This window comes from Montipora foliosa, chromosome 5 (assembly GCF_036669935.1).
Source record: "Montipora foliosa isolate CH-2021 chromosome 5, ASM3666993v2, whole genome shotgun sequence".
Taxonomy (NCBI): domain Eukaryota; kingdom Metazoa; phylum Cnidaria; class Anthozoa; order Scleractinia; family Acroporidae; genus Montipora; species Montipora foliosa.
The window spans coordinates 8,107,525-8,120,024 of NC_090873.1; the positions used below are offsets into that span (position 1 = coordinate 8,107,525).

Below are 12,500 nucleotides of genomic sequence, written 5' to 3' on the forward strand. Positions count from 1 at the left end.
AGGAGACATTTTCGGATTTTTTTTTTTAATAATGAATCCTGACCTTTTTACGAGCGCTAAAAGTGAAGGCAGTCGCGACTACTTTTTCACCTATCGTTCGCATTAGTCCCCCACTCGGCCAAATGTGTCTATTTATCGAGCGTGACGTATTAAAGAAAAGGACAGCCTGCAAGCTTGAGTCGCTGGAATGTCCTTTTCTTACGTCACAGCTAAAAAAGTGTCAAATATCAGACGCTTCTCATTGGCTCCTTCCTAATGAGCCCACGAGACAATAATTTGTCCAGCGGGGCTTATAGCGCGCAAAAAATTAGAAATTTCAGCATTTTCAAGCGCTCGTAAGGAAATCAGGATTCAATCTTGCAAAAAAAGAAAAATTCGAAAATGAGTTCTTGAAAGATATGAAAATCTACCAAAAACATAACAAGTTGAAGGGTTAGTGGCACTTTAATCATTTGTCAGAAAGAAAAAATTCCTGTAATCTTTAGAAAAAATAGACACGCATTGCTTATGTGTGGTAGTGCAGTAACACAGCGCCTTATTCCATATTGTCAACTCAGCTGCGTTTTGTCTTCTAGGAGATTCAAGTTGGCTTTGCGTAATATGGAGCTCTAACAGTACACGATATTGTTTTGGTATTGTATAGCATTGTAGTGCTATGGTAGAGGTCTTAGGAAAATAGCCCCCTGAGAAGACATGTGGTTCCTAGCAAAGTACTAGACCCAGAAATATTGAAGAAAATAAAAGGGCATCGAGAAAAACTGGTTTCTAGGCTGACATGCTGAACATTTTCAAGTTCCCTCACAACTTCTTTTCATCACAAGTTTAAGCGTGCACTATGAGCGTCGACAGCTTTGTAATAAAAAAGTTCACTGAAGTTAATCTCGCTATCCGGCGGGGTTAGTATCTGGATGGGTGACCTAAAAAATATACCACTTTGTAACAGAAGCATAGGACAGAAAATTCTATTTTAACGCCAAAAAGTGCGAACTAAGCAAGGTACAGATTTTGTTAGCTTGCTTTATTCAAAACAAATATTGATGCAAAAGTAAATAAATATTGATACACAGTTTTTAGGAAGAGCAGAAAGAAATTTTCAGGACGGTCGATCGAGAATAAAATATTTTGCCATCAGCAACAAAATTTACGACATGAAAACAACATTAATTTTGAACCGCGAATATGAAAAGTTACCATCAGCGAAAAACGTTTTGGGAGATTTTTGCTACGTTCAATTTTGTTATGTACTTTTGGTTGCACAAGTAAATCGCAAAATCGAAAGTGACATCGAATTCAGCGGGCGCCGTGATCAAGTTACCGCGGCGTCTTTACTCGCGAAACAGTGAAGAATCTGTGTCAAATGATGGCAAGAGACCGGGTTTTGTTTTTGTTAGTTTCTTTTTCTTTCAAGTGTTATAACGTTTGACAAGAAATGTGCCAATTCAACACAAAGATCACAATCGCCCAACTCTTGAGATTGACGCTTGTTTCTGCAAAGTCAAAAATTTACCCTCCAAGACGAGGTCATTTATCACCAGGTAATTCAATCGTTTTGAGAATAGCAGCTGCTTTATTACTCATCAGCGTCACAAATTTTTTGCTGATTTTGGGGCTCATTTTGTCGAAACTCAAGCACGCTTCCAGAAGACCTGTTTATTTTCGTGAGTTATGCGCTGCTTACAGTGCTCTACCACAAAAATCCTCCCGTATCACATTTCAACCTGCGTGTGCAAATTTTTTAAGCTCGGAAATTATGCACCCGTCACTGTAACAGTGACTTTCATTCAAATAATTCTTCACTGTCACATTTCCAATTTTTTTTTTACCTTTGCAGAATTGAGTACAAAATAAATGTAAGTTGCCAGAAAACTTAGATGCGACTTCAGTAAACACTGTGATCCATTCAAGGCGTTCTATGTCTTCAATGTTTGTTAAATCTTTAAAAAACATGCCGTTTGATTTCAGTGTTGTATATAATACCAAGTTAGTAAAATATTAGCAACAAAGCTCACTTGATATCCAACGGAGGAAAATGAAATTGTTGTCGAAGACCACTACTCGTCGATTTAAAGATTTCAGATATTTACTTTTCACCGCCTGTCTTGTTCATCCAATTGACGTCCTATTCTTGAGCTCCATGAGGGTATATGTTGTTTAAAGATGCACTAAAAAGCCATTCGCGTTACAAGGACTTTCGACGCCATTGCAGGTTAATCAAATGTTCTCCTGTGTGCATCAGAGAAATCTACGCATTACCCCCAGCCCCCTCAAACCTTACAAAATACGCACATAAGACTGTATGCACAAACACACCACTTAGCAGTGGAGTCAACGGCAAGACTTTTACCGACACGGGAAAAAAAACACAGAGAAATATTACCCATTTTCCGACTGGGATTGCCCTACTGGCAACCCAGTAATTAGAATGGACTTCACCTGAGCAGTTTCTCCCGTCTCCTTGATATCCTTGTTTGCAACTGCATTTGAAAGATCCCATGGTATTCAAACAATTGGCATTCACGTCACAATCGTTTTCAGATGAACACTCGTCAATGTCTGGAACCAAATAAACATAACAAAACCAACTCAAGGACCTCACTTTTAAAGAAAGCAGCATGGCGACGACAACAAGGTCGATGTGTGCGAAAACATCACGCGACTAACGGGCACGCAAATAGTGCAAAAGAAAACTGTCAGCATCAGTCACAATAATACATTCATTACACTGGACTTTACCTGAGCAGTCTCTTCCGTCTCCTCCATATCCTTTCTTGCAAGTGCAATTGTAAGATCCTATGGTATTTTTACAGGTGGCATTCACGTGACACTTGTCTTCAGATGAACACTCGTCAATGTCTGGAACCAAATGAACATAACAAAGCGAACTCGAGAACTGCACCTCCAAACTTTTATTCCAAACAAGACAACATGGCTACGACCAACAGGTCGACGTGCCAAAACATCACGTGACAAATGGGCACGCAAGCAGTGCATAACAAAACTGTCAGCTTCAGTCGCGATAATACCTTGATTAGACTGGAATTTACCTGAGCAGTTTCTTCCATCTCCTTTATAACCGTTTTCGCACGTGCAATTGTAAGATCCCATGGTATTCGTACAGGTGGCATTCACGTGGCACTCGTTTTCAGATGAACACTCGTCAATGTCTGGAACCAGATGAACAAAACATAACCAACTCGAGGACTTCACTTTCAAACAAAGCAACATGGCGACGACAACATATGCAAAAACATCACTTGACTAACGGGCACTCAAGGCGTGCAAAGAAAACTGTCAGTATGAGTCGTAATAATACCTTCATTAGACTGGACTTTACCTGGGCAACCTCCTCTGTCTCCTCCATATCCTTTTTTGCAAGTGCAATTGTAAGATCCCATGGTATTTGTACAGGTGGCATTCACGCGACAGTTGTTTTCAGATAAACACTCGTCAATGTCTGGAACCAAATGAACATAACAAAGCGAACTCGATTTCAAAAAAGGAAACAACATGGCGATGACCAAGAGGTCGACCTGCCAAAACATCACATGACTAATGAGCACGCAAGCCGAGCAAAACAAAACTATCAGCAGCTGTCGCGATAATACCTTGATTAGACGGGGCATTACCTGAACAGTTTCTTCCATCTCCTTGATATCCATTTTTGCATCTGCAATTGTAAGATTCTATGGTATTCGTACAGGTTGCATTCACGTGGCACTCGTTTTCAGATGAACACTCGTCAATGTCTGGAAACAAATGAACACAACAAAGCGAAGTCGAGGAGTGCCTTTTCAAACCCTTATTCCAAACAAGACAACATGACAATGACCACGAGGTCGAGGTTGCCAAAAGTTGATTTGACTAATGGGCACGCAAGGCGTGCAAAACAAAACTGTTGGCATCAGTGGCAATAATAGAGAGCTTCAGACTCTACGACGAGAACGACTATGAGTACGAGATTTTCTCATAGAACAACAGTGAGTGCGCAAAATCAGCGTCATTTTGGCGGGAAAAACGTGTTACTGTTGTCATTTTAGTAAGAGGTTAGGAAAGAATGCCGTCATGTCAAAACAAGTCACCAACACGGTAGCGGTTTGGACATTATTCGATCAAGAAAAGGCTCAGTTACTGGAAAAAAGAATAACTGATAAACTTACGCTGCTCAAAAACAGTAAAATGAATCGTCCGGGTTATAAATTTTTTAAGTATTTTCGCTAAAAACGGGGAGTCAAATCTCGTACTCGTTCTCGTCTTCCTCCTAGAATCTAAAGATCCCTAATACCTTCATTACACTGCACTTTACCTGAGCAGTTTTTTCCATCTCCTTGATATCCCTTTTTGCACTTGCAATTGTAAGATCCTATGGTATTCGTACATGTGGCATCCATGTTGCACTTGTTTGCAGATGAACACTCGTCAATGTCTGGAACCAAATGAACACAACAAAGCAATTTCTAGGAGGCTGCACTCCAAATAAACCAACATGGCAACGACCACGAGGTCGACGAGTGCCAAAAAATCACGTGACTCATGAGCACGCAAGGCGTGCAAAACAAAACTGTCAGGATCACTTGCGATAGTACCTTCATTAGACTGGAATTACCTGAGCAGTTTCTTCCGTCTCCTCCATATCCCTTTTTGCAAGTACAAATGTAAGATCCTATGGTATTCGTACATGTGGCATTCACGTGGCACTTGTTTTCAGATGAACACTCGTCAATGTCTAGAACCAAATGAACACAACAAGGCAAAGTCCAGGCATGCAATCCAAACAAAACAAGATGACGACGACCACGAGGTCGATATGTGCCAAAACAACACGTGACTAATAGGTATCATGAACGGCGTGCAAACCAAAACTGTCAGCATTGGTCGTGATAGTTCGTTCATTAGATTGGACTTTACCTGAGCAGTTTCTTCCGTCTCCTTCATATCCTTTTTTGCAAGTGCAATTGTAAGATCCCATGATATTGATACATCTAGCATTCACGTCACATTCGTTTTGAGATGAACACTCATCAATATCTGAAACGAAATGAACACAAAAAGGCGAACTCGACGAATTCACTTCAAAGAAAACAATACGGCGACGAGAACAAGGTCCACGGGCGCGAAAACATCACGTAATTAATGGGCATTTAAGACGTTCAAATTCATTAGACGTTTTGGACTTTACCTGTACAATTCCTTCCGTCACCTTGATATCCCTTATTGCAAGTGCAAGTGTAATTTCCCATGGTATTGATGCATGTGGCATTCACGTGACACCCTTTTTCAGATGAACACTCGTCAATGTCTGGAACAAAATGAGCATAATAAAGCGGGCTCGAAGACTGCACTTTCAAATTCTTATTTCAAACAAAACAACATGGCGACGACTAAGAGGTCGATCTGTCAAAACATCACGTGACTAAAGGGCACCAAAGGCGTGTAAAACAAAATTTTCAGCATCAGTTGCGATAATATCTTAATTAGCTTGGACTTTACCCGAGCAGTTTCTCCCGTCGCCTTGATATCCTTGTTTGCAACTGCACTTGTAAGATCCTCTGGTATTCACACATTTGGCATTCACGTTACACTCGTTTTCAGATGAACACTCGTCAATGTCTGGAACCAAATAAACATAACAGAACCAACTCGAGGACTTCACTTTCAAACAAAGCAACATGGCAACGACAGTAAGGACGGTGTGTGGGAAGACATCACGAGACTAACGGGCACGCAAAGTGTGCAAAAGAAAACTGTCAGCATAAGTCGCAGTAATACCTTCATTGGATTGGACTTTACCTGAGCAGTGTGTCCCGTCTCCTCCATATCCTTTTTTGCAAGTGCAATTGTAAGATCCTATGGTATTTGTACAGGAGGCATTCACGTGACACGTCTTTTCAGATAGACACTCGTCAATATCTGTAACCAAATGAACAAAACAAAGCAAACTCGTGAACTGAGCTTCCAAACTCTTATTCCAAACAAAACAACATGGGGACGACCACGAAGTCGACATGTGCCAAAAAATCACGTGACTCATGGGCATGCAAGGCGTGCAAAACAAAACTGTCAGGATTACTCGCGATAATACCTTTATTAGACTTTTTGGACTTTACCTGAGCAGTTTCTTCCGTCTCCTTTATATCCGTTTTTGCACTTGCAATTGTAATATCCTATCGCATTCGTGCAGGTGGCATTCACGTGGCACGTGTTTTGAGATGAACACTCGTCAATGTCTGGAACCAAATGAACACAAAAAAGCGAACTTGCGGGCAACATTTTCAAACAAAATTAACATTGCGACGACCACGAGGTAGATGTACGCCAAAACACAAGGAAACTAATAGGCACACAAGGCGAGCAAAACAAAACTGTCAGCAACAGTCGCGATAATACCTTTATGTTACATTTTTTGGACTTTACCTGAGCAGTCTCTTCCGTGTCCTATATACCCTTCTTTGCAAATGCAATTGTAAGATCCTATGATATTGGTACACCTGGCATTCACATCACACTCGTTTTTAGATGAACACTCGTCAATATCTGGAACAAAATGAACACAAAAGAGGGGACTTGACGAATGCTCTTCAAAGAAAACAATATGGCGACGAGAACAAGGTCGATATTTAGAACGCTATCTGCATTCAAAAACAAGATTACCAATTTTAATTTAGAAACTCATGTGGGAGATGATAATTGTAAGGATTGCCGTCTGTGTATGGGTTGATCAGAACAATTCATTGGCATTTTCGTCTTATTTCATTTATTGATTTTAGTGTTACAGTTGGTACAGTGTCGTTAGTATTTTTAGTGTTTTAGCGTTTTAAGCGTAGTGGCAGTGTTTTTTTATTCACTATCTTTAATAATTTATATAGCCAGTATAAGAAATTGGTATTGCATTTGTATTCATTGTATATAACTTGTAATTATGCATTGTATCTTGACAATTTACACTATACATGTAGAGAGGTGTCCGCAATTAGTTTACTAGCTTTTGTAAACTAGATAAAATGACACGTTAATAATTCTCTGATGAAGGCTCAAAATTAGCCGAAACGTCTGTTGAAAAATATCAAAAGTCAGAGGCAAACCTTTTTCCACAGAACTTAGACTGGACTTTACCTGAGCAGTTTCTTCCGTTTCCTTCATATCCCTTTTCACAGGTGCAATTGTAAGATCCTATGATATTGGTACAGGTGGCATTCACGTGGCACTCGTTTTCAGATGGACATTCGTCAATGTCTGAAGACAAATGAGCACAACAAAGCGAACTCAAGGACTGCACTCCAAACAAAACATAAGGCTACTGGTAGCGTACACTTTGTTCCAAGAATTTTTAACCTCCAAAGTTTACAGTAAGTCATTGCCTTTTTTTAATGTTACAACATCTTGGTCAATATCCAGTGACAATTATGTAGTCCGAAGTTTAAAGTCCACATTCCGTGAAGAAATGAGAGTGTTAAAGGGAACCTCCACTGTCACTACAAAACAAGTTTAAACCGAAGGAAATTATGCTGACAAACAAATTTGTTTGAAATTTGTTTTTAAAAGAATGTTTACTATCAAGAAAAGTGAATTTTAAAATCGCTTATTTTCACTTTCAAATTTCGTGGACGCCGCCATCTTGAATAATTGTGACGTGTTATGGTTGCCCTATTGTTACGACACAAAGAGCTTTTGTCTAATAACAATAGGGCAACCGTAACACGTCACAATTATTCAAGATGGCGGCGTCCGCGAAACTTGAAAACAAAAATAAACGATTCTAAAACTTATTTTTTTCGAAAAAAAACACTTTGTTTAAAAATACTTTAGACTGACTCGACTGTAACGGTTATTTCCTGTGATTTAAAGTTATTTTTTTGTTGAAGTGGAGGTTCCCTTTAAAATGGGATCGTGAAGTTAGACACTTAATGAAAGATGAAAACAGTTTTCTTTCCTTAACTGAGTTCAGGGAGCGCTTCAACATAAAGATAAATTATCTTACTTTTCATGGTATCATAGCTGCAATAAGGCCCCAAAGAAAACTCTTACGTGGAAATGACATTCTATCAGATATCAATGAAGATACTTTCGCCGTTAAATTCTTTCAAGCCAGTAAGCCAAATAAACTTGTTTATAACAAACTCATCAGTTTAAAGCAGCCTAGCCCCAGCGGAAGCCAAAGCAAATGGATCGCAGATTGCAACCTGGAATCCCCTCAGTCGATAAACTGGAATGCGGTTTATGAAACCCCTTTCTGCTGTACAAAAGCCTCCAAACTAATTGTCTTCCAGTTTAAACTTCTTCATAGACGATTGGCAACAAACGACTACCTCCACAAAATTGGGCTCAGAAATGATGACATTTGCACTTTTTGTAAGAATGGTAAAGAATCCTTAGCTCACTTATTCTGGCATTGCAAAGAGACTTTTTCTTTCTGGGGAAGATTTCAAGACCTACTCACAAGGAATCAAGTAACAATAAAAGAAAAGAATTATTCCATGGACTTAGTATTAGGACTAAAAATAGATGTCTTCTCCCACTTACAACATTATTTCTACTTTCTTATTGCTAGATATTTTATATGGACGTGTAAAATGAAGGAAAAAATACCAAGTATAAACAATTTTCCTATTTTCTTAAAAAACTTTTGTGATCTAGAATATGACGAAAAGAAAAAACCTAAACCTCTCAAAAATTGACGGTCTTGGTAAAGTTGGAAACCTAGCCAATTACATTATGAAAATTATTGTAACGTAAGAAGAGTGCTTGGAACCTATGCATGCTATATGTATGTTATCTCTTCGTCTGTGTTTTAATGTAAGTAGGATTTTAATGTGTTTGTTAAAATAAAAAAAAAAAAAATAAAAATAAAAAAAAAAAATAAAAAGAAAAATGGGATCGTAGCATTGTTGTTCACATTTAAAAGTGTCGTTGCATTGATTCCAATCAAAACCAGTACAGTGTTTTCACAACTTTTTGATTGTGGTAAATATGAGTTGCAATGCCCCATGGGCGTTGCCCCTTAGGGAGAGGGGGGTCTGGGAGCATGCTCCCCCAGAAAATTTTGAAATTGTAGACGCTTGGAGACACATGTTCCAGCATTTTGAGGCAATGGATAATGAAGATACCAAAAAACTGAACTCTTTTATCAGTTTTTAAAAACTCCAGCCCTTTCATTCCAGAGTTCTTGGGGAGAATTATGCACGTTATCGGCTATCAATCGATAAAACTTGATATATTGACAAAATTACGTATTAGATCTGGATAACTTTACACATAATATATAATACCTGAAGTAACCTTTTTTCTTTGGGTTTTGACTCTGCAAGCTGCTGCTTTATCTGAGCTACAGACCCTGCACATCTAGAGCCCCCAAATGTTGAAGTCTCCAAAATTTACCAAAAAAAATCCTTTGATTTGGGTCCCAAATAGCGAGATTTGCAAAAATGGTTTAAAACAAAGGAATATCAACGGTAACAATGCCTAGCAGTGTTGACCCTGCCATAATTGGTGTCTCTTCAGCATTAATATTCACACACATTTGATGTCTTGAGAGGATCGCTTCCTTCGTTCCGTACCCTGGGTGCCAGAGGTTATTGCTTTCGTTTGTTGGAGGCAAATAGCCCACTTTCGATATCATCTCGAGGCTCAGGGTAATAAACTCGAACAAATCCTTATAATTATTTTCCAGAGCCTCGAGCTGATGTTTTCTGTTTAGGACTGAATTTTAGTATATCGAAATTGGTCTATTCCGCGGCAACGATGCGCAAAGTGCCAACAGTAAAAAAATAATTCAATTTTAGTTTTTCAGAGATATTTCATTTTCAACGGGGCTCTGGAGCCAGGGTATTCGTTCCGCCATTGTGAACACATGAAACAAAGCCTTCCCAGGTTACTTCACGGTCTAATTAGACATCAGAGTGAGGTTTTTTGGCTAGGCCCAGATTCCAAGTGACAAGAAACTCCGCAAACACTGCAATATATCTATTTCTCATTTTTAAACAAATAGACTCCAAGTTGCCGTGCGTCTGTTCAATAGTAGATGACGTCAAAATGTGGTAAGAACAAAAAAGTGGCACACGAGGCGATAGCCGAGCGTGTCACTGAATGGAATCTATGTTCTATATTAAAAATCAGTCCTAAACAAAAGACATCAGCTCGAGGCTCTGGGGAGCTTTGTATATTCCCCAGAGCGTGAACAGCGTATGAGTTTATTCCCCAGAGCGTGAAGAGCGTATGAGTTTATTCCCCAGAGCGTAAAGTAACCTGGAAAGGCTTTGTTTCATGCGTTCACAATGGCGGCATGAATACCTTGGCTCCAGAGGCCTGTTGAAAATTAAATATCTCTGAAAAACTAAAATTTGATCAATTTTGAAAAAGGTACCTCCTCAGATTTATGCTTGAAAACAGGCACAGGCTGTTTTTAAGCTATCGGTGCAGTTGAAGACCAAGGAGCCTGCATCAAGAGATGACTGTATAAATTCTTGAGGCTCTAAGCTATGATCTAGATGTTGGCTGGCACTTGTAAGACCAAATCAAAGTTACTTTGGGAGAGTTGGTGGCCTAAGTTAGATTTCATTGAGATGTCTTTAAACTTTGTCAATCAAAGTCAGCATTTACATGACAGGGCTTTGCAGAAATCGAATGCCTACAACTATGAAATGACCCAGAACCCATCTTTTATGTAGGGGTTAAGCTCTCAGTTTGACCCTCAAGGTCCCATGGGGTTCCCCATGCATGGACTGGTAAAATATAATCTGCCATTAGACATCAGTGAAATATGTAAGTGGCATTGTTGAGGTTGGGGAAGGTTAAAGTTTGTTCCTTGCTGGAATCATAGCTATGAAAAGCAGCAATATGGGTTCTGCATCTCAAAGTTCTGAGTTTTTTGTAAATCCAGTCGGAAATCAAGGTGGAATAAAAAATAATTGAATGCTGTGGGAAATGTGAACCTCAAGCTGAGTCTAATTTTCTTGAGCAAGTTTGTTTAGGCAGTCTGCTCAATTGTGCTCTGATAATTAATCAAGGTGGAATGAAAAATAATTGAAATGCTGTAAGAAGTGTTAACCTCAAGCTGAGTCTAATTTTCTTAAGCAAGTCTTTTTAGGCAATGTCTGCTCAATTGTGCTGTGATAATTAATCAAGATGGAAGGAAAAACAATTGAAATGCTGTAAGAAGTGTTAACCTCAAGCTGAGTCTAATTTTCTTGAGCAAGTTTTTTCAGGCAATGACTTCTCAATTGTGCTCTGATAATCAAGGTGGGTTTTTCGTTTTTGATGACAATATAATGGATTTTAGTAGTTGTTAATTGTGTAATTTTTGTAAATTGTGTAAGTAGATGTACCAGTGTTGTAAGTAGTGTGAATTATAATAAAAAGCTATGTGTCAAAAAAAAAAAAAAAAGTTTTTTTAAGCAATGTCTGCTTAATTCTGCTCTGATAATCAAGGTGAAATCAAACATAATTGAATGCTGTGGGAAATGTGAACCTCAAACTGTGTCTAATTTTCTTGAGCACGTTTGTTTAGGCAACTTCTGCTCAATTGTGTTCTGATAATAATCAAGGTGGAATAAAAAATAATTGAATGCTGTTGGAAATGTCACCCTTAAGCTGAGTCTAATTTTCTTGAGCAAGTTTGCTTAGGCAATGTCTGCTCAATTGTGCTCTGATAATTAATCAAGGTGGAATGAAAAATAATTGAAATGCTGTAAGAACTGTTAACCTCAAGCTGAGTCTAATTTCTTGAGCAAGGTTTTTTCAGGCAGTGTCTGCTCAATTGTGCTCTGATAATAATCAAGGTGGAATGAAAAATATTGAATGCTGTGCAAAATGTGAACCTCAAACTGAGTCTAATTTTCTCAAGCTTGTTTTTTGAGGCAATGTCTGCTCAACTGTGCTCTGATATCTTACTGAATTTTGAAAAAGGTACCTCCTCAGATTTTGGCTTGAAAACAGGCACCGCCTGGTTTCAAGCCATTGGTGAAGTTGAAGACCAAGGAGCCTGCATCAAGAGATGACTGCATAAATTCTTGAGGCTGTAAGCTATGATCTAGTTGTTGACTGGCACTTGTAAGACCAAAGCAAAGTTACTTTGAGGGAGTTGGTGGCCTAAGTTAGATTTCAGTGAGATGTCTTTAAACTTTGTCAATCAGAGTCAGTATTTATATGACACTTCTTTGCAGAAATCGAATGCCTACAACTATGAAATGACCCAAAACCCATCTTTTATGTAGGGGTTAAGTGCAAGAAAAAGATCTCAGTTTGACCCTTAAGGTCCCAAGGGGTTCCCCGTGCATGGACAGGTATAATATAGTCTGCCGTAAGACATGAGTGAAATCTGTAAGTGGCATTGTTGAGGCTGGGTCAGGTTAAAGTTTGCTCGCTGCTGGAATCATAGCTATGAAAAGCAGGAATATGGGTTCTGCATCTCAAAGTTCTAAGTTGTCCCAGCATAAGAAGAGATAGACTAATGATCGAGTTACGAGTTGAGTTGAGTTTGAATTGAGTTTGAGCTAAGAGTGAGTTAA

General features: G+C 38.9%; 2 protein-coding genes across 2 annotated transcripts in view; both read right to left on the reverse strand.

Moving 5' to 3' along the window:
- Positions 1-354, reverse strand: part of LOC138003544 (putative nuclease HARBI1) — a 1,341-nt gene extending 987 nt beyond the window's left edge. Inside the window, exon 1 of the mRNA XM_068849668.1 lies at positions 1-354. This exon is cut by the window's left edge and continues 987 nt beyond it. The gene's annotated coding sequence lies outside the window, so the exon portion shown is untranslated.
- Positions 1-12,500, reverse strand: part of LOC138002108 (fibrillin-3-like) — an 85,278-nt gene that overhangs the window by 64,247 nt on the left and 8,531 nt on the right. The window contains exons 7-13 of the mRNA XM_068848202.1: positions 7,111-7,230; positions 6,412-6,531; positions 6,105-6,224; positions 5,788-5,907; positions 5,488-5,607; positions 5,177-5,296; positions 4,906-5,025 (exon numbers count right to left, since the gene is read on the reverse strand). Of these exons, the coding sequence (XP_068704303.1) occupies positions 4,906-5,025; positions 5,177-5,296; positions 5,488-5,607; positions 5,788-5,907; positions 6,105-6,224; positions 6,412-6,531; positions 7,111-7,230 (840 nt within the window). The remainder of the gene's footprint in view (positions 1-4,905; positions 5,026-5,176; positions 5,297-5,487; positions 5,608-5,787; positions 5,908-6,104; positions 6,225-6,411; positions 6,532-7,110; positions 7,231-12,500) is intronic.